Here is a 26500-nt window from a genome sequence, read left to right as displayed (position 1 = left end):
CTCAAAATTTGAATGAACTAGTTGGCTAGTTCAATGCAGCAGCCTGATCTCAATGCAATGCACTGACTGACACCAGTTAATCATAGCAATATACAGCAATATAATAAGAGAGACAGACAAAACAATGCATTCAACTAAATATAAGCTTTAACAATAATAATCAGTATTTTGCATAGGAGTACAGGAGGAGTTGAGGAGGGACTTACTTTATTATGCAGGGCTGTTGCTTCATCTGCAAAATGAAGATCCTCTCAGTGTCATGGTCACTCAGGAAGGACAGGCTTTTGAAGCGTGGTTCCAAAGCGGATGCAATGCACAACAGATCCTCAACTTGTTGGTACCTTTTTTTTTTAAATCATCCAGGAACACCTTCTTCATTTCCCTAATGAGTCCTGTGTCCTCAGTAGTTGCCTGGAAGTGCTTCTTAAGTTTTACTCTGAGGGGGGCTATCATGGAAATCATGATCATCCTCACACATGACTGTTGTTATAACTTTAACAGGTGTCATCACTTTGACCATGTCCTCAGCATTGCACAGGTCATTTTCATTAAGAGTGCTCACATCTTCTCCTTTCCTGAGCTCCCTTGACATGAGTGTTGTTGTGTTTACAGTATTACTTTATCATGCTTGAGTGCGTGTACTCCATCACCAGCAGGTGGCACTGTAGTGATGTAACCGGTACATGGTATATATTGATGCTGCACTATGATACCTGGTCCAGTGTGCCCTTGAGAGGTTCCAGTAAAAAGTTGAACGATCTCATCTCATCTCAACCGTCTCATCATTTAAAGTTTCTACCTTTCCTCCTGTGAGCAACACCACAAATTGGCGACGAGGATGAGCGCATTGGTACCGAGTCCACCAGTTTTTCTTCCACAAGTGGGTGAGCCACCGATTCCGATTGCTACATGGAGGAAAATGTTCGATAATTATATGCTAGCCATACATGCTACGGGAAACACATGGCCAGACGTACGAAAGCGTGCAGTACTGCTACAGTGCCTGGGTCCGGAGGGACAACGCATTTTCTACGACTTACCAGATCAAGGTACGACATTTGATGAGGCCATGGCTGCTTTAGAAAAGCAATTCATACCTAAAATGAATGTGATAGCATGGAGGCACAAGTTCAGACAGCGTTTGCAACGAGCTGATGAAACCGCTTCCCAGTATGTAGCAGCTTTGAGATCGCTAGCTTCACAATGCCAATTCGGCGCAATGGAGGGGGAAATGATTCGTGATCAGCTTATCTCTGGTGCTCACCTGAGTGCCGTGAAGGATAAATTACTGATGGAGGAAGATTTAAATTTAGAGAAGGCACAAACACTTGAATCTCAAATTGAAGAAGCAGTTAAAAATTCGACGCTACTGTCTTCAGCTAAAAACCCGCCAACGGCATCAGTGCAAGCTATCAGGGCTACGAGTGCTCAGTTCCGCGGGAAAAGGGGAGCGCGTCCAGCTAAGCCCTCAGCTACAGACCGCCATTCACAGGCGAGTTCCGATCGCAAGTGTTACAGATGCGGGTCCAACAAACACTTAGCGAATGACAAGAACTGTCCAGCTGCCTCTGTGAAATGCAACAAATGCGGGAAAAAGGGACACTTTGCAAAAGTATGCAAATCGTCAGTGAGTAAGGTGAGGGAAGTTACGGTGCCTGAGGTGGAGGTGCTTTGCGTGGATGAAACGAAGCCCGCGGCTGCGGCTGAAGAAAAGCTTACCTGTACTGTGAAGGTCGAAGCACCACAAGGAAACTCTCACTCCCTGCAGCTCATTGTTGACACTGGCGCTTCTGTGTCTATCCTGCCTGAGTCCATGTACAAAAGTTACTTTGCAGATTGCTCACTCTGTGAACCAAAAATCAGATTAGTTACTTATGCAAAAGGTGAATTGCCTGTACTTGGATGCTTACCTGCTACAGTTTACATTGCAGATGACAAAAGAGTCTCCACTCACTTCTACATCGTGAAAGCTGGATCGCCACTGATGGGGCTTGACCTGATTAAAGGTGAATGTGAACATCATGGGAGGCAAGGTGAACGCTGCTAGGCTACTTGCTCAAAATGTCACTGTGAATAACATTGATTCTACTTCACCCCAGCAGCTCGGTTGTGTGAAAGGTTTCGTTCACAAGGTCCAGGTGAACAGCACGGTGCAGCCAGTTCGCCAGAAGCTGAGACGGTTGCCGCTGAGCATACGAGAGGAGGTGTCGGAGGAGCTGAATCGCTTATTTCAGGCCGGCATCATTGAGCGTGTGGATGCATCTGAATGGGTGAGTCCTCTTGTTGTTGCACGAAAGTGCTCAGGTGGAATACGGCTCTGTGTTGACCTCCGTGAGCCCAACAAAAGTGTCATCATGGACTGTTACCCACTTCCTCATATGGAGGATTTGTTCTCGTCAATAGCAGGCACCACACACTACAGTCAGATTGACTTGAGCTCAGCTTATCACCAGTTACCACTGCACACTGAGAGTCGCAACCTCACTGCCTTCGTTACACACGATGGACTCTACCGATTCACACGAGTTCCATTCGGACTTGCGTCTGCTTCATCTGCATTCCAGAAAATGATGCAAACAATTCTAAAAGGCCTGCCTGGAGTACAGAACTATTTAGATGACATAATAGTCAGTGGAGAGTCCAAAGAGCAACATGATGAGCACTTGCAAGCAGTCCTGCAGCGCCTGAAAGATGCAAACCTTCAGATTAACTTTGAGAAAAGCTCATTTGGACAGACAAGCATTCCCTTTTTGGGACACGTCATCTCCAAAGAAGGGCTACGCCCAAGTCCCGAGCATCTTACTGCCATTGCCGATGCACCTGCCCCAAAAGACATGCCTGCCCTGCGTTCCTTCCTGGGGTTAACATCATGGTTCAGCAAATTCCTGCCAAATTATGCAACACTGGTCGAACCACTGCGTCAGCTGCTCAGATCAAGTCCACAGTCTGAGCTACAGTGGGACAGTGACGCAGAGAAAAGTTTCACCAAGCTGAAAGCGATGCTGTTAGAGAGCCCTGTTCTGGCTGTCTTTGACCCGAAGCTACCTACCTTCGTCACAACAGATGCCTCTGATTATGGCCTAGGGGCCGTACTGACTCAGCTGCACCCTGGCAACCAAGAACGCATAGTTGCCTTCGCTTCACGCACGCTGTCTGCAGCCGAGAGGAAGTACTCCACTACAGAAAAGGAAGCCCTCGCCTGCGTGTGGGCTGTGGAAAGATGGCGCACCTACGTGTGGGGACACAGATTCACACTACGAACTGATCACCAAGCACTGACCACTCTCCTCAACACCAAAGGCATGAACAGAGCCGGCATGAGGATCGCAAGATGGTCTGCTAAGCTGATGTGCTACCAATACGACATCAATGGACGATCTTGTCCATCAAGTCCTGCTGTCCTGCTCAATCTGCCAGTCGTGACAAAACAGCCAGAGCTTCTCCAGCCCCATTACAGCCTGTTGACCTTCCCGGGGGCCCTTTTCAGCACGTGGCAATTGACATCGTAGGCCCATTCGAGCGTGCGGCCTATGACTGCAGATTCGCCATTACTTTCATCGATTACTTCAGCAAGTGGCCGGAGGTGGCCTTCACCTCAAATGCAACTACTGCAACAGTGCTGAAATTCCTTTCCACCGTGTTCGCACGTGAAGGCAACCCCCTTGCAATTACGTCCGACAATGGGCCACAATTCACATCCTCTGCTTTTGCTGACTTCCTAAAGGAAAGAGGCATTAAACACATCAAGACGAGCGCATACCATCCACAGTCAAACGGGTGCGTGGAACGCTTCAACCGTGTCTTAAAAGACTGTATCCAGGCAGCAGAGGTAGCCCAGCGTCCATGGAAACCTGCAGTGACGGAGATGCTGCAGAGCTACAGAGCCACTGATCATGCAACCACCGGCAAAAGTCCTTTCCAGCGGCTGAGAGGACGACCGATGTGGACAAAGCTCCACGTCCTACCACCTACAGAGAACAGAGAGTACGACAATGTCAGAGCCACAGTCATCCGGCGACAGAAAAGGAGCAAGCAGTACTTCGACTCCAAGAGAGGTGCAAAGTCTCCCAAGATTTCGGTTGGTGACACAGTGCGCATCCGCAAGCCTTTCCATGTGGAAAAGGGAGAGAGACGGTACACCGAACCCCTGACGGTGCGGAGGCGAACCGGCGCGAGCACCTTCGTCTTGAGTGATGGGAAGAGGTGGAACGCGGCGCGCCTGTCTCTCCACAGTGATGAAATGAAGAACAGTACCAGTCCAGCAGAGACATCGCGTAGACCGGCTGCACGTCACAGAAAAAGTCACTCACCAACCTGGATGAAGGATTACGTGATGAAGTGACAAAATATATGTACAGGGTGTAGGCGGATCGCTGCCCTATGAAAAAAAAAAAGAATGTAATGCTGTTCAATGAGTTGATTTCTTGACAATGTAAAGAAAAAAAAGAATGTAAAACAAATTCTATGTTTTTCAATTGTGACGCCCCAGCTGGTCAGTGCTGGGTCTTGTCGCGCTTCCTGCTCTTTGTCTGTGTTGGCTCTGCTGCTGTTCTGTGTGTGGCCTACAGGGGGAGCTCTGCAGAATGGCGTGGGCTAATTGCGCCAGCGATTAGGGCAGGATATAAGCGGGTCCCGGGAGCCTGCTTCAATCTCTCTCGCTCTCTCTCTCCGCTTCCGCTGACTGCCGGTTCCAGAGTTGCGGGGTGCTGTCGTTGCGGCTGGGTGGGCTGCGCCCTGTTCGTTTCTTTTGGTTTTGCACTTCACCTCACTATGCTGACATACACTACAGTCTTGCTTTACTCTTCATTCACTGACTTTTGTACATAGTTCATTTATTTAATAAATATCTTAATTTTGAGCAGCGTGTGGTCTCCCCTTTTATGTGGTGTTTGCCTCGAGCCGGGCAGGCACAACACAATATGTAGTTTAATCAGCCTTGTTTCAGTGATATACTTCTGATGCACTATAATACTTACCCGAGTTATTTCCGATGCACTGACATAATACTTACCTGAATCCCTTGAAGAATCTAAGTTTACAATTTTATGCGTTGTAGTTAACATTGATGTTGCCGGTTACATTTAGACACTGCTCTTGTGTTTCAACATGTTACTCATTTTTCTTAAGCAGCAGGAAGCAAAAAGAGCGATACCAGCTATTAGATGTCCTAAGAGGGGAATGGTGACGTCAACAGAAGAAGTTGTTCTGTATACAGATGAACAATCGCCCACAGAAAACGACTTCTCCCATTTTTTCAGTAGAATAGAGCTTCCTACTTTGACAGCAGAAGATGCCACTGGAGGAATTGCTTGAAGCAGTTAAAACTACAAATAAAGGCAAAACACCAGGTTTAGATGGGATATCAGTGGAGTTATACCTTGCACTCTGGGATATACTTGGACCAGTATGGTTAGACACTTTAAATTATGCTATTGAAAGGGGTGCCTTTCATAGAGACCTAAACACAGCCCTGATCACAGTCATTCCTAAACCCGGTAGGGACCCCCTAGAATGTGCCAACTACCGTCCAATATCTTTGATAAACGCTGACCTCAAGATATTCTCCAAAATGCTGACTAGAAGGTTTGAGAAAGTAATAGGGGACATTATAAGTCCAGGTTCAGGTTTAAGTCCAGGTTTTCTTAAGGGGCGTCTAGCCTCTGATAATGTCCGTCGGCTATTACACATACTCAGTGCATCTAATAAAATTCCAAAAGACAGTGGCTTACTTTTTTTAGACACTGAAAAGGCGTTTGATCGCCTGGAATGGCCATTTCTCTGGAGGACAATGAAAGAATTCAAGTTTGGGGATAAATTCATTAATATGATTAAGACTATACGCCAACCCATCAGCCAGTTTATGTGTTGGGGGAGGTATGTCAGAATAGTTTGACATAAGACGGGGCACAAGACAGGGAGACCCTCTGTCTTCTCTGCTTTTTATGTTATCCATAGAACCCCTGGCACACTTAGTTAGAAATTCTCCCATAATCTCTCCTATTACAATTGGTTCAACGTCACACTCAATATCACTTTATGCTGATGACATCTTGGTCTATTTGGCAAGTGTCCAGCAAACACTTCCGTCTGTCTTGGCGATACTGGAGCAATTGGGATATCTTTCAGGGTATAAGGTAAATCTTTCCAAATCTGCCCTTATGCTCATCAACATTAAAGTCGTAACTGAGGTCCTATACCTGGGTGTTAGAATAAACACTTCCCTTATCTCTGTGGCGAAAGATTCTCCACGATTCTGAAAAAAATAGAGGAGGATATAAACAGATGGAAACATCTACCAAGCTCAGTACCAGCCCGTGTCTCAGTCATCAAAATGAACATCTTACCCCGCATTAACTTTGTAAGCTCAATGATCCCACTTGCACTTGCAAACTTTGCTAAGAGGCTATCTGTGGTATGGTAAGCGACCGCAGTTAAAATGGTCAGCTCTTCAGATTGGCAAGATGGATGGAGGACTGGCCTGTCCTAATTTCAAATTATACCACTGGGCATTTATACTAAGAAGCCTCAGGTACTGGATAGGTGAGGACAATATTTCATCATGGAAGATGAAACAAGAACTAATAGCACCAATTAGATTAAAAGATTTTCTTCTCACAGGTGTGACTATCAAGAAGTGTGCGTTACACTATGGTCCAATTTTGACATACATGATTCAGGTGTTCAGGGCGGCAGAAAGATTCATACAATTTAAAAACAAATGGTGTACATCATCCCTGTTATGGAATAATAGCCACTTTTTGTCTGGGGGAAAACCGTTCGTAAACAAACATTGGGAAGCTTAAGGTATTAAGACATTGCAGGACATTAGTGGGGAGAGTGCCATATTTAGTTTCCAAGAGTTGATATCCCATTATGATATTGACACACATTCTCTTTTCTTTTATTTTAGAGTAAGATCAGCCTGTAAAGCCTACAGTGTTCCTTGGGGGTCGGAGTTAAGGGATCATCCTATTTTGAGTTGGATACAGCAGTCACCAAAACAAATAGTGTCATTTCTCTATGATAGATTCAACTCTCAAAAATACACACCCACATCAGGCATGAAAGCTTGGGATAGAGACATAACAAATTTGGGACAAGAATTAGACTGGGAAGCCATTTGGGACAATGTCTCTGGTGCCTCAAAAAATCCAAATCATAGATACATACATTTAAAATTCTGCCATAGGGCATATGTAACACCAAGAATAAGACATCAAATGGGATTTGTCTCTGATCCATATTGCTCCTTTTGCACTCATGGAACCCTTGGCTCTTTTTTACATGTTATGTGGGAATGTCCAGATGTATCTAGATTATGGAGAAGGGTGACCGAAATTATCACAGATCTAACAGGAGTTCAGTTCCCCGGCTGTGCACCTTTTAAATGATGATTCCCATAAGGCTTGCAGGGCATGGTATGGTAAGGTATGGCTTGCAGGGCATGGTATGATAAGGTATGGCTTGCAGGGCTCACTGCAGCCAAAAAGATTGTTGCGCAGCGCTGGAAGTCCCCTCATGACATTTCTACTATTCACTGGCTATGGACATTCTTGTATATATCTTACATGGAATTGTCATCAGCTAGAGTAAATAACGCTCAGCCACATACAATATTGATATGGGAGAACTTGATATTTCTTGAATTTCCCCTGGGGATCAATAAAGTATCTATCTATCTATCTCTATCTATATCTAAGCTGAAAGATCTAATGCTGATTTAACCATAACCTGTCTGTGACTGTCTTAATACTATGTTGGGAGGTGTGGGAGGAGAGTGGTGGTGGGGGGTATGGTGGGGGGGGGGGGGGGTTAGTAGGTAATATTACTTGTGTGTGTCTATAACATGTTATTTGTTGTATTTGATTATGTTTTTGACAATAAAAAAAATTAATGAGAAAAAAAAACATGTTACTCTTTGTTAAAGCAATAGAATGAATGGATTATATGTACATATTTGGTTCAGTGAAATCTAATCTCAATTTCATATGGGTAAAGTAATCTTATGAGAAACATGGGAGATGTTGTGTTTACAGTATTACTTTATCATGCTTGAGTGCGTGTACTCCATCACCAGCAGGTGGCACTGTAGTGATGTAACCGGTACATGGTATATATTGATACTGCACTATGATACGTGGTCCCGTGTGCCCTTGAGAGTTCCAGTAAAAAGTTGAACGATACTTACTGTCTCATCATTTAAAGTTTCTACCTTTCCTCCTGTGAGCAACACAAGTGTGGCAAAAATGGCCGGTTGTTCCTTTAAAAAACGCTCGAGCATGTCGTGCGAACTGTTCCACCGGGTGGGAACGTCATTGATGAGCGTGTGACCGGGCAATGCCATTTGCTGTTGTTTCTGTTTAAGGAGATCAGCTCCCGTTGTGTTTCGAGGGAAAAATCCGACCACCTTCTTCACTTTTCCAAGCACCCTTGCAGCATTGCTAACACGAAAGGCCTTCTGGGCAGCCAGATTCAATGTATGCGCGAAGCACAGAAGCTGAGGGCTCATCTCGGCCTCCACACCAGCCACAATCATGTTTCTGGCGTTATCCGTCACCAGAGCTGGGTCTTTATCAGCAATATTCCACTCGACACAGGATTCCTTAAGTAAAGCACCTATATTTTTCCCTGTGTGTGATTCATTGAACACTCTAGTCTGCAAGACATGGCTCTCTAACTCCCAATCCGAAGTAACATAATGAACTGTGATCATCACATATGAATCGGTTGCACATGACGTCCAGGCATCTGTTGTAATTGCCACTCGTTCGGCTCTTAAAAGTCTTTCTTTCAGGTCATCCTTGGTTTTTATGTACAGCTCGGGAATGCGTTTCTCACTGAAATGCTGTCTGCACGGGATTTTGTACCTGGGCTCTAATTCATTCACCAAGTCGCGAAATCCATAATTCTCAACTACACTGTACGGCCTGAGGTCCAAGGCGATAAAGCGAGCTACAAATGTTGATATTCGCCTAGCCCTCGCCGAATTGGAGCTAAATTGTGGCTGATAGCATGGCATGTTTGTGCTACTCGGTGCAGCGCTAGCATTGTCAATGTTAGCTTCAGCTGCATGGTGTCTGGAAATGTGTGTACTGAGGTTTGTGGTACTGCCACTGTACTTAATCGCTGCCCTACACAATTTGCAGATTGCAATACTTTTGTCAAGTTTACCTTCTTTTTTGTAAAAGCCAAACGACTTCCAAACTTTGGATTTAAGTTTCGCCGGCGTGCTGAAAATTGCTTCAGTCTCAGACATCTTTCAGAAAGTGCTGCTTGCTGATTCGGGCTGCGGGCACGTTTTGGTCTTAACCAGAGTGATAGCTGTCGTTGCGTCATTGAAATGGACAGGGCGTGATAGGCTATGGCTTCTTTGACCAATGGGAGGCAGTCATTGTTCTCAAATCAAAATTGTGATGCACCAGGCCAGGGCATTGAGTTTTTCGCAACAACTAACGAGACTGAAGTCAGAAACATATTGCGAACTGATTCTTTACTTTTAAATCGGGACAATGACCGGTTCATGTCATGTTTGTTTCGATACGAGGCATCACATATCGATCCAGTCGTATCTTACAGGTTAAAAACGAATACCGATACGTATGTAACGGGAGAGAACGTAACTGTAGTGGTTGGCTGACGTCACTGCCTAGCAACCAGGGCAGTTTACAAACAGAGGAGACGTGAAGCTGCATGGTTTTTAACAGTCGGAAGAAAGAAGTTCCTAAACAAGCTACGGATTATTAACAGTTCAGAAAAAGAGGGCCATACAGTCACGGAGGTCGATAGTCTCGTATCAGTAGGATTCAGTTGAGTCGACATCGCTTAGTTTCTTTAATAATACATTTCCATTTAATATATTGAAACGGGTCCTGCCTATTCTCTGCATAACGGGTAATATCACAGTGGGTCAGCAGAGCACCATTATTATCCTCATTATACACAGACGGTAGGTTCATTATAGCCACGCACTATCAGGGGACACACTTTCTAGCTTCTCTCACGGTTACACGTATCGGTTAATCTTTACACCCCTACTGATCACCAGTGTTTGGAATAACGCTGTTTAAAAGAATGGCGTTAGGTAACGACGTTATTTTTTCAGTAACGGGGTAATCTAATTAATTACTTTTTACAACGTTACAACGCCGTTAACGTTACTGGACGTTAAAATGCGATGCGTTACTTACTTTGCATTGACTGAATAAACTGTGTAATCCGAACGCACCCCTGGCTCACAGCTAGTGAGGAGGTGGATTAATAAAGACGTAAGCGATTATGATTGGCTAAGGCAGAGTCATGTTTCATGATAGCCAATCAAAGCCAGTGTTTTTACACACTTGCCAGCACACGCGCCACACACACACGCAACAGCTTAAGTAGAGATTCGACGAAACAGCAGGTCAGGAGCAATCCGACGATGAAAAGTTGGCATTTTCAAGGTGGAGATATAAGCACTACTTCAAATTCATTGTGGTCAAAGGCAAGAAGAACGTGCATGTAATGTGTAGGCTACATTATGTCCAGGAGCGAAGACTTTGTCGACATCCGTTGTAAGCAACTCTAATTTAATGAGGCATCTCACACACGTATCTAAAGCTAGTGGCCAAAAACACCGATAGCCTACCTCCACCACAGATGATAGCTCGCCATCCACTAGCAAAGAAGGACTCGGAGCAAAGTCCTCCAAGCAGCAAAAGCTAGATCTTTCTGCCTCACAACAAAAACCTATGACACAAGTCAACCGTAGGTCTGTCGATGTGCAATATCTTGAATTTCCCCTTGGGGATCAATAAAGTATCTATCTATCTATCTATCTATTTATCTATCTATCTATCTAATAAATATCGAAAGTTATGTAGCCTACAAACACCTGTCTGTTCTACTAATTTCAACTGGCTTTTCCAAATTCTTTGACATATAGCAACTTTTTTTTAACAGTAACGCAAATAGTTACTTTCCCTGGTAACGAGTTACTCTTATCATAGAGTAATTCAGTTACTAACTCAGTTACTTTTTGGAACAAGTAGTGAGTAACTATAACTAATTACTTTTTTAAAGTAACATTCCCAACACTGCTGATCACTGCATCGACTATACTGACCACAGCGTCGACTATGCTGCCCACTGCGTCCACTATACTGCCCACTGCGTCCACTATGCTGATCACTGCGTCGACTATGCTGCCCACTGCGTCGACTATTAGAGTATTTTATTTTACTCTAAACTAAAACAAAACTGAGGGTGACAATGTTTACAAGTTGCGAATAAACCGGATGGCCGCGCTAGAAAGCGTTTTTGACAAAAAGCTGTTGGGCCCGTGACGTCGGACTTAACAACAAAATACTTTAAATGCCTTTAAGGACATAATAATAAGGGATTAACCTAAACTGGTAGCTTTAGCTCTTAGCCAACAACATGGTTAGGGTTGAGTTAAAAACCCAATGGCATATTAGAGTTCTATCTGATGGTTAGGGTTGAGTTGCTGTAAAACTCAATGGCATATTAGAGTTCTATCTGATGGTTAGGGTTGAGTTACTGTAAAACCCAATGGCATATTCCTGAGTTCTATCTGATGGTTTTCAATGGCATCTGCTGTTGATCCTTCTGTAAAGGTCATTGGTAAAACTATTTAGAGTATTTATGGTGGGTAAACAATTATAACAAGACAAAATGCCAGTTATACATGTTCAGTTGTATGCAAATGTTTGGGCACCCCTGAGCTAAATGTAAAAATGTGCTGATTTTTTCAAAGAGAAAATAAGTACCGTAAATACAACGCTTACAGCAAAGAGACATCATGATATGAGTATTTTCTCAAATTACTCTGCAACTAAGTTTTATTTATCAAAGTTAAAAACATATACAGTAATTAAGTAAACAAATGCACCATTCCACTTTAAAGTCAAGTACAAGTACTTTAAAGTTTTAGAACAAAACAATACCCTGTTAATAAGCCTTACTGAAATCATTAAAACTTGTGGCATATTTCAAACAGTAGCCTATAATAGGGCTTAAAGCAAAGAAAATTACTGTGCTGTGAAGAAATCAGAATTTTATACATAACATATACATAATTATCTGAGGATTGTAAGCCTTGAGTATAAACATTGTACGTTAAATTTAATTGTCTTTGAAAATGTGAATTTAGGAAAGCTGAGTGCTGCTAAACTGAAGCTTCATTAGATTACCATTTACAGCAACATGAAGAAAGGTAGTTTTAGCAACATCCAGAAATTCACTTTGGTGGAATTTGATCTGTAAAAGAGAGAGAGAGAAAGACAAAGAGAGAGAAAGTGAGTGAGTATATGTGTATGTGTGTGAGAGACAGACAGAGAGAGAGATAGAGAATGTTTACCCTTCAACAAAAGTAAATATGTTGAATGTTGTCATTTAACAATGGTAGTTGCACAACAGCACTTTTGGGAAATCAACAAACACAGAAATACGTGCTTGAAATGTCGTACCTAATTGTAGTGGCATGTATACTGGTCCATTGAAGGTGTTGCCGTAGAGACTGGGGGACACAGCAACTGCACCAGTGTGAGCCGTAATGGAGGATGAGACGGAGGCTGGCTGGACTGGGCTAGAGGAGCCAGAGGGCATTTCCTCTGTGCTGGTAGTGGACACTAAGGAGGAGACGCAACATCAGCAACAAACAAAAGAGAGAAAGGACAAACAAACAAATTCAAGCAACGTGTACATGCTAATCATACAGAACTAGCTCCACACTACCTTCCACTGGGGTCTGGACGTTAGCAATCAATGTGTACATGCTAATCATACAGCACTAGCTTTACTACCTTCCACAGAGGTCTGGACGTTAACAAGCAATGTGTACATGCTAATCATACAGCACTAGCTCCATACTACCTTCCACAGGGGTCTGGATGTTAGCAATCAATGTGTACATGCTAATCATACAGCACTAGCTTTACTACCTTCCACAGAGGTCTGGACGTTAGCAAGCAATGTGTACATGCTAATCATATAGCACTAGCTCCATATTACCTTCCACAGGGGTATGGACGTTAGCAATCAATGTGTACATGCTAATCATACAGCACTAGCTTTACTACCTTCCACAGGGGTCTGGACGTTAGGAAGCAATGTGTACATGCTAATCATACAGCACTAGCTTCAAACTACCTTCCGCAGGGGTCTGGATGTTAGCAGTGTGTGGAACTCCAGTAGAGGTGTTCACAATGTCCTGCTGGGGATTGTTCCTGCATTCAATTCCCAAGATCTCTGCTTGCCAGACTTGCTGTTTGTCTACGGAGCTGAGGAGCTCCATCTTGAAGTCCACAGCATTGCTTATGCGCAACTTAAAGAAGTTGGGAACAAAATTCATGTCTATGAGGTCCAGCTCTACTGGGTAGATGGTGGAGTTGCAGTCAGTCTCTAAGCTATAGAAGTCATTCATCTGAAGAGGTCTCACAGGCCGGGGCAAATCCAGTCTGAACCCTCTAAATCCCTCCTGTTTTTCCTGCTTCTCAACTAACTCTGTGAGATGGGTATTCACAGGCAGCAGGTAAGTGCGGAATGTGAGGGGTACTCTGCTGCTCTGATACACCAGAACATCTGCATGGATCTTAATCTGAGAGATGAGAGAAATTAGAGAGTAGAAAACCCCACGAAGAGAAAAGGAGGGCTTGACCAGTCTGGCATGGAAGCGACTCAGCTCACACTTCTCTATAAACACTCCACTGTCCTGCTTATGCAGAACCTCCACAGCATCCTTCAGAGAGGACTGGCTACCTCCCAAACAGAGGAAATGTGGCAAGAGAATCTCCTCCAGTTCTCCTGAGATGAGCTTGATGTCCATTGAAGGTCCAGCTGGTCTGTACTGCATGTGGGGCAGCTCATCAGCCAAGAGATGCCAGTCTATGAAGCGGTACTGCAAGGTGACTGGACCAGCACAAGTCCAGCGCAGACCAGACTCTGGGCACTCATAGCTTCCTGCAGGAGAGCTCAGGCTGTAGGTGGAGACACTCTTCTCTGTGGAGACTTCAGGCTTCACCAGGACCCAGTGGCTGGAGTCTGGAACTTCAGCACAGGATTTACAGCTCCTCTGTGGGGCATCATTGTGGTGTTCCTCCCTTTAACACACACACACACACACACACACACACACACACACACACACACACAGTTTGAACACAAAAAGCATCAGACATTTCTCCCTCTAAACACTGGTCAGGTCAGTTAAGTCTAGATTCACCAGACACTCCCTCCATTTAATTCATTAACATTCTCTCTCTCTGAGAGACACACAAAGCACACACACACTCACTCAGACAGACGAAAGTAATGGCTATGTTATGCATCGCTGAATTGAATTGTGGTTGTCTAGCTTCTCTTTGCTTACAGTGCTTGTTGGTTGCACTGGGTGCACTTGCAGCAAATCAAGAGAGTGTACTGGGTGCATTTGAAGCTGGTATCCAACAGCCAATCAAGAGAGTGTACTGGGTGCACTTGCAGCCAATCAAGAGAGTGTACTGGGTGCACTTGCAGCTGGTATCCAACAGTTAACACTGGGACACAGTTGAGCACTGCAGTCGATAAGCACCCTGAGTTCATTTAAGTACTGGGACACTAACTGGAGAACCCAAGCATGATGGCAGAGACAGTTGCTGAATCTGATTTGTATTCATCTGGTGGTGGAGGGTATTTCCCATGCACTTCCTTTTAGAATACAGAATAATGTATGACTTGCGGTGAGTGAATTGAATTATGCTGAATTTTAAAATAAATATTTTTTTGTATCTAAAAGGAATCTTTGAATGCGGTGTGTGTTCTTGGGGTGAGTCATTGAACTGTGGTCTAGCAATAACCTATACCACCGAGTTTACCTTGGTATTGTTGAATAATAACAGTTCAGTGCTAGCCTGGCTAACGCCAGACCTCATCTCATTGAGATGGGGTCTGGGAACTACACATTCATTTTCTCGTATTTGAGACGTGGTTTACGAATGCCCAGAGCCGTTTATTGGGCGCTACGAATGTCTTATCAAATGCATCTGTACGTAGCTCATAACTGCTTCGGTGTGTCGTCATCGTCTTGCTGCCCTCCCTCCGTTCTGTAATTGGTTCCTTCGTTGAGGTGAAAATCGGGTCCATGGAATCTAGGCTGCCTAGCAGCGTGAATAAAATCGCGCGGAAGGCAGCCTGGGGAAACCCAGGCTAGTTCAGTAGTTAAAATGGACCCAATCTCATTGTCACCTCGTTCCCAGGCAAATCTCACAACTTGAAACTGCAGCTATAAAACGGGCGAATTACACCAAAGTCTCACTGTCTCACAAAGTCTCACAAAGAATTCCAGGCTGTGCTATGTTTGGCTTTGGTCAGTACCTTTGTGACACCCTGAAATGTACATACCATTGTTGAATAACTGAAGTTTCGAAGCAGCACTCAATTCATTACAACCTCTTTTATGAGAGGTCCAGGTTGTTGTCATTTTTAGATTTTATGGGTTGTTTTTAGATATGATATGGGTTTTTCCTGATAGTTATACTGGTAGTGCGTGTCTGGGGTAAATACTCTGTCTAGGCTGAAGTGCCACTGAATCTGTCAAAAGAACAACAGCTGACACAACACATTTCATCCCAATCTTTGAGGGACTGGATCTTCCTCAGTATCTGATTCCTTCTCTCATGCACAACTCCATGTGCACCTATACAGTCCCAACACCACTGTCCTGTACACTCACTCATCTATACAGTCCCAACACCACTGTCCTGTACACTCACCTATACAGTCCCAACACCACTGTCCTGTGCACTCACCTATACAGTCCCAACACCACTGTCCTGTGCACTCACCTATACAGTCCCAACACCACTGTCTTGTACACTCACTCACCTATACAGTCCCAACACCACTGTCCTGTACACTCATCTATACAGTCCCAACACCACTGTCCTGTGCCACTTGCCAACTATGCCATGGGTGAGGGTTAGAGTTGGAACAGTTGGCAAGTGGCACAGTACAGTTTCTGCTCTAACTGCAGCACAGTACAGTTTCTGCTCTAACTGCAGTGCAGTACAGTTTCTGCTCTAACTGCAGCACAGTACAGTTTCTGCTCTAACTGCAGTGCAGTACAGTTTCTGCTCTAACTGCAGCACAGTTTCTTCTCTAACTGCAGCACAGTACAGTTTCTGCTCTAACTGCACTACAGTTTCTGCTCTAACTGCACTACAGTTTCTGCTCTAACTGCACTACAGTTTCTTCTCTAACTGCAGCACACTACAGTTTCTGCTCTAACTGCACTACAGTTTCTGCTCTAACTGCAGCACAGTACAGTTTCTGCTCTAACTGCACTACAGTTTCTGCTCTAACTGCACTACAGTTTCTGCTCTAACTGCAGCACAGTACAGTTTCTGCTCTAACTGCACTACAGTTTCTGCTCTAACTGCACTACAGTTTCTGCTCTAACTGCACTACAGTTTCTGCTCTAACTGCACTACAGTTTCTGCTCTAACTGCAGCACAGTACAGTTTCTGCTCTAACTGCACTACAGTTTCTGCACTAACTGCACTACAGTTTCTGCTCTAACTGCACTACAGTTTCTGCTCTAACTGCACTACAGTTTCTGCTCTAACTGCAGCACAGTACAGTTTCTGCTCTAACTGCACTACAGTTTCTGCTCTAACTGCAGCACAGTACAGTTTCTGCTCTAACTGCACTACAGTTTCTGCTCTAACTGCAGCACAGTACAGTTTCTGCTCTAACTGCACTACAGTTTCTGCTCTAACTGCAGCACAGTACAGTTTCTGCTCTAACTGCACTACAGTTTCTGCTCTAACTGCACTACAGTTTCTGCTCTAACTGCACTACAGTTTCTGCTCTAACTGCACTACAGTTTCTGCTCTAACTGCACTACAGTTTCTGCTCTAACTGCACTACAGTTTCTGCTCTAACGGCCTCTTCTCTCCTTGCTCTCTCTTTCTTTGTTTGTGTGCGTGCGTGTGTGTGTGTGTGTGCGTGTGTGTGTGTGTGTATTTGTGTGTTTGTGTGCGTGCATGCGTGTGTGTGTGTGGTGTGTGTGTGTGTGCGTGTGTGGTGTGTGCGTGCGTGTGTGGTGTGTGCGTGCGTGTGTGTGTATTTGTGTGTTTGTGTGCGTGCGTGCGTGTGTGTGTGTGGTGTGTATGTGTGTGTGCGTGCGTGCGTGCGTGCGTGTGTGTGTGTGTGCGTGTGTGTGTGTGTGTGTGTGTGTGTTTGTGTGCGTGCGTGCGTGCGTGTGCGTGTTTGTGCGTGCGTGCGTGCGTGCGTGCGTGCGTGCGTGCGTGCGTGCGTGTGCGTGTGCGTGTTTGTGTGTGTGTGTGCGTGCGTGCGTGCGTGCGTGCGTGCGTGCGTGTGTGTGTGTGTGTGTGTGTAAGAGAGTGTGTGTGTTTGTTTGGTGTGTGTGTGTGTGTGTAAGAGAGTGTGTGCACCCCTGTCCACCAGACTGACGTGTGTGTGTCCAGAGAGAGCAGCTGTGCTCCTGGGTCCTGCTGGACTTTGTCTCTGAGGTGCAGCTCTGCAGCATCTGAGTGGGAGCTGCTAGCAGAGGCTGCTGCTGCTGCTGGACTCTCTTTTAGGAAGATACGATGATCCACTCTAGAAGACAAATGATTACTAACGTGTTAACACTCACATTAGTGTATCCATTTTTGCACACTATAAAATGAACACACACACACACATGCATGCACACACACACACCCACACAGTCTCCTCTTATACACATCATCGATCGTTCAGTCACTTTCTCTCTCACACAAACACACACACACACAAACAGCCCCATTCACCAACAGTTCTTATGAAAAAAATTGTTCTTAAAAGTAACCCACTTACGAAGTTTTTACGAAGATTCTGGAATTCACCAATGTTTCTTGTTCTTAGGTAAGAACAGTCTCTACAAACACTCAAGAGCATTTTTACGCACATTTGAGGACTGACTTGTTTGTGCAAAATAAATGGTTATGGCATTTTAAATAATTTCTGCAGGTGTAAAGTATAATAGAATTTAAATGGAACTTTATATTTTATCATTTATATGTTTGACTAAAAACATGATTTAATATTAATATTTTATATAATTTATTTGAACCCATAGACATGAGTGCCATGCTACCATGGAGGGCTAGTGGCCAAAACAGCCTAAACTGCTCATTTTGGACATTGTTGTTGTCGTTTATTTATGTAACTTCTACTAACGTCTACCTAATATCACAGTGACGTGTAACCGTACGAAAGTGTCATTTCAAAGACGGGAGGAGATCACTCCTAGTCACCACTGCTGTGTGCTGCAATGTACAGTGTCTGCTAAATGTAACTCTTTTCTCAGTTTCCACACATTTCCCACAGACAATGAGTTACAGAACCGAACAGAAATTATGTTCAATCTCGCTGACTGAAAATGTCTTAGAGTCCTTACCCAAACACGGAAGTGATGCGTGCATAGAGCCCATTTGTGTGCACACGGCCCTGCAGGATTGACAGGGCGTTTACCTATGCTAATTAAGAACAATTGGCACACCCTGTCAAGAAATAGAATTCAATATGATAAGAACGAAACTGCGAACAACTCTGAAGTTTAACAACACGTTTGTGAATCTGCTTTGTGAATCTGAGTTTTTGTGGGACCTTCTTAAGAACAAAGTTAAGAAAATTCTTAGAAAGACATTGGTGAATAAGGCCCATTGTTTCCTCACAGACAGAAACACAGATACACATAAACACACACACACACACACACACACACTGAATTTCATTATCCATTCAGTCAACACACAACACATTCAACCCCTCACTTTATCCCGCTCTCACACACACACACACTGCATTTCATCATCATTCACTCATCACAGGGAACCATTGACATACACACATCAACTTTACAGCTTAAACATTTGCCTAATCAAAACACGCCTTCCATAACTACATTGTCCAAAAAAAAAAAGTCTAATAATAATTTCACCATTTTATAGCTCTTTTATTGTAAAGCTACTCAGGCCATCCATGACTCCCACACGGACATCGACTCATACGCCTCCTCCGTTCTGGACTGTATCAACTCCAACATCAACAGTGTCACCACCCTCAAACGGATTATCACTTTCCCTAATCAGAAGCCATGGATGAACAGTGAGGTTAGACTCCTGCTGAAGGCACGACTCAAATCGAGAGGCAAATCACCAGCCCCTCACACGCTCCCCCACCCATGTGTGTGTGGCATTGAGCAGAACTGTCAGGAGAGGTTAGGGTCACATGGTAGGGCAAGCACTGACTTACAGGTGGGGCTTCAGTGATGTCACTACCTGTGGCTAATTAGGTTAAATTGAACACCTGTCCTGGACCCTTGGCTCACAATTAGTTTCTAGGCTTTTGGAAAATACTATACACACACACACACACACACACGCACACACACACACACACACACACACACACACTGCATTTCATTATTCATTCAGTCAACACATTCTTTCTCTATCTTTATCTCGCTCACTCACACACACACACCGCATTTCATCGTCATTCACTAATCACAGTGAACCACTGAAATACACACATCAACTTTATGGCCTGTGATCCCTCATGTGTGTTTTGCCCTTTGCGTCCGGCAAACTTGGACCCGTCTCTTTTCATTTCATTTGGATTTTAAACCATCACACAACATTTACATTTACCATGGATTGATGCTGAATTAATACATCTTTTTAAGCAACGAGATAAGGCATGGGAAAAGTACCACCTGTCAAAGGACTCATCAGATGGGGCTGTATACAAACAATTAAGAAATATGTGTAGAAGTAAAACAAGAAATGCTAAATCAAATTATTATAAAAAATCTCTGTCTAATAACTTCAATAACCCTAAGAAATTTTGGACAGTTCTAACAGTTCTACTAAAAGCATTGCTACCAAAATCAAAGTCAACAATGATATTATCAGTGATCCTTCTGCAGTTGCCAATGCCTTTAACCAACATTTTCCCCTCTATATATAGTTCACAATCTTATAACTTTTCCTACTCTAGTCTGGCTGTTGAGCTTAGTAGCTCCTTCTCATTTGCTACAATAAATCTTACTGACGTTCAGCAGCAGGCAATCTCTGAATTAAAGTCAGGCAATCAAACTTTAATACCATTCAACTGTGGTTTCAATCCAACCACCTTTTACTGAACAAGAAAAAGTCATACAGCATGCTGTTTGTGCTAAGATGCCTTTTTACTACTCATCACTGTGTAATGTATGACTCACTGAACTTATTATCACCTAAAGCCAGAAGACAGTACCACTGGTATCCGATTATTTTTAAATGTGTGTACACTGATTATCCTTCTGACCTGAAGGATTATTTAATTCCATATAGACCCAGCTATAGACTGAGACACACTGAATATCCCTCCTTCACTGTGCCAAACATCTCCAAAGAGAGTGGTAGACGTACCTTTAAATTTAAAGCCCCCTCAGACTGGAATTGCCTACCTGGGTCTCTAAGATCAGCCACTTCTTTGCATTCCTTTAAAACATCACTCTTTACTCACTTGCAAGTAAACTGTTCCTGTAAATGTTTTCCTCATGTGTGACTGGTCTTTTGTTTTTTATATTACCATGTGGGATACTTTTTGTCCTTATTTTTTACTCCTGTGTTTATGTGTTTATATGCGACTATGGGTGTAAGTGTGCGTATATAGGTCTATATCATGTGTCTATACGTATTTACCGGTATGTATATACTGTACATATGTGTATGGACTAAATGTTGTCATACTGTCATACTGTATTATGTTTAACACATGGTCTGGTTTTCACTAAGGACCCGGCAGGGTGGTTGTGGTGGGCGAGGTGTGATGAGGGAGAGCTTTAGAGGGTGTGAATGTACATGTGCTGTATTGTCTTTGCCTCATGTCCCGAGGACCCCCTCGAAAACGAGATGCTTCATCTCAAGGGGTTATCCTCCTAACAATAAAATTTTAAAAAACAAACAAACCGAACTCAGCCTAAGATTAGGAGCCAATGCTTGGGCTATTCAGGAGATCTTGGGAGAGAGCTATATCGTATCAACGAGGTAAGTGACCTCTCCCTGGAGCTCTGCTAAAGCTGACACACACACCTTGCATCCACACACGATAGGTTCTACTTCCACGTCTTTACATCACGTAGGGCCAGTGTGTAGGTTAGTTGGATCTTTGCTTTCAGCTGACATTGCGGACTGAGGTCAGCTAAACATTACACCCTATACAACGTAGCCTTAGTTTAGATGCTGCGCCACGACGTCGCCTAGCAACCAGATGCTGTGCCACGATGTCGCCTAGCAACCAGCTAAACATTACACCCTAGACAACGTAGCTTGTCTACAGTGACCTGCAGTGAGTCTTAACTGTGAAATATAATATGTTGTATTTCCTATGAAATCACCTAGGGACTTTTATTGTGTAAAAATCACCTAGGGACTGTTATTGTGTAGAAATCACCTAGGGACTGTTATTGTGTAGAAATCACCTAGGGACTGTTATTGTGTAGAAAACACCTAGGGACTGTTATTGTGTAGAAATCACCTAGGGACTGTTATTGTGTAGAAACTGGATGTTGATTGTGTGCAGTTCATGAGCGAGTGGGCATGACGGTGGTCATTAAAAAGTTAGAGAACTTGACGTTGTGTAACCAGCACCTCAGTGAGACCTACAGTGAGGTCATTAACCAGCACCTCAGTGAGACCTACAGTGAGGTCATTAATCAACACCTCAGTGAGACCTACAGTGACCTACAGTGAGGTCATTAACCAGCACCTCAGTGAGACTTGCAGTGAGGTCATTAACCAGCACCTCAGTGAGACCTACAGTGAGGTCATTAATCAACACCTCAGTGAGACATACAATGAGGTCATTAACCAGCACCTCAGTGAGACCTACAGTGAGGTCATTAACCAGCACCTCAGTGACCTACAGTGAGGTCATTAACCAGCACCTCAGTGACCTACAGTGAGGTCATTAACCAGCACCTCAGTGAGACCTACAGTGACTGTAGGAGAGATGAAGACCTCAAAGAGCTCAAAAATATTTAGAAATTTATTTCACAAAATCCAAGACCAAGAACCGACAGAGACTATGTAACTGGGGAGAATTCTACCTGCAATGTTAATGAGGACAAGGAGTGAATGGTGGCAAGCAGGCTTGGAATTTCAACATTCTGGGGGCAAGGCCACTTGGCCTTCAGTTGGGCATATTTGGTGGAGGGCACAAAGGCCACATGTCAGGGCACTAAGGCCAACGTTAACTATACAGTAGTAGGCTATAAAAATGATCAAAGTTGTATTTAGCCTATTCACTGCAGTAGACCTGCATCACTGTATGAAACATTACAAAAACATGAAACATGACACATTACATATAACTGTAAATCATGTGATCATCTAATATTTACAGATATCTAGGCTATATTTAACATTTATTTGATATTTGGCCTGTTATGAAATCATGTATTGAACAATTTAAGCACAGCTCAGCTTTAAGAAAGTCAAATAGCCTAGATGCATGCTTAGCATTTTGTGATCATTAAGGCTACTTTCACAAACTCTTAGTTAGCTGTCCTCTGATTTACCGATATCTAGGCGACATTTGTAATATTTATTTTGTATTTGGCCCGTTATGAAATAATGTGGAACAATTTAAACACAGTGTAAAACTTAAAGCCCAAATTTGGAGACATCCATGTACGTTGAAATTTACTGCAAATTCAAAACGGGATTACTCTGGAACGGCTAACTGTACAGGGGACTGCTTTACACCTTTGTGTTCGGTAAGGTCTGCTGTTTATTCTGATATATGGTTTGTCATGTGTTAAATGAGGGGTTCGTGAAGTATTCCGCCGAGATGAATGGGTAGGGAGATGGACGCAAAACCTTCAGTAGAATTTATGATTAAATTGAATGATATTTACTTTTCTCGCGAACCATTCATCACAGCAATTAGCGGCTGACATCGTTTAAAAGCTGAGAAAAAGCTCTTTTGTGATACTTGTGATGTCTGTGTGATGAGTAGGCTACTTCGTAAGTAGTTCAACTGAGAAGAATGGGTGAATTTGGACGCACTTTCTTTCTTGCGCTAACTTTCTCCACTGCGTAATTTGCGCTGTGAATGCTAAGATTGTTTTGACAGGCCATAGGCTACATATATATCGCTATTAGTAGGACGCAAAGCAGAATATTGAAAGAAGGGGGCACCAAGGCCACCGTGGCCTGTAAACCTCTGATTTCCAAAGGGGCGTCACGGCCAATGCAAGGGGCTACGACGGCCATGGCCGTCGTGGCCGCCGTGAAATTCCTACCCTGGTGGCAAGCTGAGGTGAGCTGGGCGATAATGAAGGATTCACTGAACAAAAATGCTGATGTGGTACATGAAAAGTTAGCTGATGTGGTACATGAAATTTTAGCTGATGTGGTACATCAAAATGTAGCTAAAAATGTAGCGAATGCAATGAAATCAAGCATTTTGGGTGATGTGGAGGCACAAGCTGGCAGCAGAGAAAATGCTGGGCAGGCTACCTCCGAGAGAGAGAGAGAGAAAAAAAGATGCACGTTTTAAAAGAATTTGCGAACGACACTATAGAAAGCTACCCTTATTTTAGAGACTGTTCACATGCCTTTATTAACCAGTATGGACATTATATGTAATCTGGAAAGGCACACACACACACACACACACACACAGGTAATCACTGAAAGATACAGATGGTTATAGTTATGGTTACGGTTACGCTTTTGTCCAAAGCGACATACAAATACAAAACAATATAATACTTAAATTTAACAGGTAACATATTAAGATGTTGGTCAGACTATAATAAGCAGAATAGCAATAATAAACAACAATATCAATTTAATCAATAGTGAAAATAAAACAATACTATACAAACCATAACGCATAAGAAGCACTTAATGAACTAAGTGCATGTTGAACAGATATGCCTTTAGACCCCTCTTGGGGCAGCCGTGGCCCACTGGTTAGCACTCTGGACTTGTAACCGGAGGGTTGCCGGTTCGAGCCCCGACCAGTGGGCCGCGGCTGAAGTGCCCTTGAGCAAGGCACCTAACCCCTCACTGCTCCTCGAGCGCCGCCATTGTAGCAGGCAGCTCACTGCGCCGGGATTAGTGTGTGCTTCACCTCACTGTGTGTTCACTGTGTGCTGTTTGTGTTTCACTAATTCACCGATTGGGTTAAAAGCAGAGACCAAATTTCCCTCACGGGATCAAAAAAGTATATATACTTATACTTATACTTAAACGACCCAAAACTACCACAGGAACGGAGAGCACTGGGCAACTCATTCCACCAACATGGAACCACTGAGGAAAAAAGTCTTGAATCTGACCTAGCGTTTATGACTGGTCGACACAACAGACGTTCATCAGAAGACCGCAGTGGGCGGTTGGGGATGTACATCTTGATCATTGAATTAAAATAACAAGCAGCAGATCCAGTCAGTGTCCTGTAGCCCAAAGTGAGAGATTTAAATGTAATTCTGGCTACTATAGGGAGCCAATGGAGAGTAACTAGGAGAGGAGTTACATGTGTCCTCTTTGGCTGATTGAAGACCAGGCAGCATTCTGAATCAGCTGTAATGATCTTACTACACAAGCAGGTAAGCCAGCTAATAGTGAATTACAATAGTCCAGCTTGGAGATGACCATGGCCTGAACAAGAAGTTGTGTGGAATCTTGTGTCAGATAAGGTCTGATCTTCCTAATGTTGTAAAGGATAAACCAACATGATTTTGCAATTGAAGCAACATGCTCAGAGAAGTTAAGTCGGTCATCAATTCCAACGCCCAAGTTACGTGCCGATCTAGTTGGGGTCAGTGAAGTTGAGATACACTCCATACTACAGAAAAGTGCTACACATGAACACACACTCACTCAAACACACACACACTCTGCAGCCAATGACAGGCAGCCATTGACAAACAAACATACACACGCCCTACCTCAACAATCAAACACACACACACAGTTCCTTTCCTCCATACTTTTAATCATTGATTACCAATTACACAGGGAACCACTGAATTCCACTTATTATAGACACCATACTTGCAAATACATACATACATGCAAACTCAATCATCTCCAATCAACACTTCAAAGACCAAGGAGATGGTGGTGGATTTCCGCAGATCTAAGCCCACTCTGCTACCAGTCTCCATTGATGAGGTCAATGTCGGGGTGGTAAGCACCTACAAGTACCTGGGTCTCCACCTGGACAATAAACTGGACTGGTCAGCCAACACTGACGCACTATACAAGAAAGGGCAGAGCAGGCTGTACTTCCTGAGGAGGCTGCAATGTGTGCAGTAAGCTCCTCAGGATGTTCTACCAGTCTGTTGTGGCCAGCGTCCTCTTCTATGCAGTGGTATGCTGGGGAGGAAGCACAAAGAAGGATGCGGAGCGAATTGACAGGCTGGTAAGGAAAGCTGGCTCTGTAGTGGGAGCTGAACTGGAGTGCATCACTTCACTATCTGACTAAAGGACCCTGAACAAACTGATCAACATCTTGGACAATGAGTGTCATCCACTCCACAGCACTATTGTTAAGCAGAAGAGCCTGATCAGCTGGAGACTTCGCTCACTGCCTTGCACAACAGACAGACTGAGGAAGTCATTTGTCCCCAGGGCCATTGAACTGTTTAATGCATCACTTAAGGGAAGAGGAGAAATAGACTTCTCCGCATAGTCTGTCTGCCTCTTCACCACCTCCATGTCTTGAACTGTCTGTCCACTAGCCACTTTACATTTGTGCACTGTGCACTATGCACTGAGGACCACAGGCTCAGTCCCTGCTTCAGTCATTGCAAGCGCACCTGATTGATTATTCACCCACTATGTGGATACTGTTTTTTAGAATTGATTTAGATTAAGATTTATTTAGTATAATTTGTATTTTAGTATATTAGTATATTCTTTATCTTCTACAGTCCTTATTGCTTAGTTGTGTTTTTTATATTATATACTTTTAATTACTTTCTGCTGTTATTGAATGTGTGTGTGTGTGTTGTCTGTATGCTACTGTGACCTTGAATTTCCCCTAGGGATCAATAAAGTATAACTATCTATCTATCTATCTATCTATCTATCTATCTATCTATGTACTTGAACAGTCAAAATGTGTCACATACTCACACACACACATACACTCATCATTCACAAAGAAACATACACACCCTACCTCAACACTCAAAGAGTGTCACACACACAAAACAACAACAACAGCACAAACAAACCCCCTACCTCAACAATTAAATACACACACACACACACACACACACACACACACACACACACACACACACACACACACACACACACTTACACCTCACTCATCACTGGAAACTGCCCCCACACACAGATCTGTTGTTGATCTGGCAGCTGACGCTATCGCACACACACACACACACACACACACACACACACACACACACACACACACACACACACACCCATTAAACTGTGCTCTTTCT

The 26500-nt window shown here is 43.7% G+C and overlaps 1 protein-coding gene across 8 annotated transcripts in view; it reads right to left on the bottom strand.

Moving 5' to 3' along the window:
* Positions 1-26500, bottom strand: part of LOC143137467 (protein NLRC3-like) — a 103262-nt gene that overhangs the window by 38916 nt on the left and 37846 nt on the right. For 6 of the 8 annotated variants that reach the window (XM_076297665.1, XM_076297668.1, XM_076297667.1 and 3 more), the window contains 4 exons: positions 17449-17595; positions 13147-14096; positions 12465-12626; positions 11831-12255 (listed from right to left, as the gene is read on the bottom strand). The exons of 1 other annotated variant lie outside the window; for it this stretch is intronic. In XM_076297665.1, coding sequence (XP_076153780.1) covers positions 12236-12255; positions 12465-12626; positions 13147-14096; positions 17449-17595 — 1279 coding nt within the window. In that variant the 3' untranslated portion in view covers positions 11831-12235. Of the gene's footprint in view, positions 1-11830; positions 12256-12464; positions 12627-13146; positions 14097-17448; positions 17596-24101; positions 25401-26500 lie in introns of those variants that run through there. One more of the 8 variants, XM_076297672.1, reaches the window with a different exon arrangement.

Source organism: Alosa pseudoharengus, unplaced genomic scaffold (assembly GCF_046254945.1).
Source record: "Alosa pseudoharengus isolate Yale_2024_CS ecotype anadromous, Long Island Sound unplaced genomic scaffold, YU_APseudo_1.1 YU_APseudo_1.1_scf_21, whole genome shotgun sequence".
Taxonomy (NCBI): domain Eukaryota; kingdom Metazoa; phylum Chordata; class Actinopteri; order Clupeiformes; family Clupeidae; genus Alosa; species Alosa pseudoharengus.
Note: the sequence above shows the minus strand (reverse complement) of the source record. Positions and strands in the feature narration are given on the sequence as shown.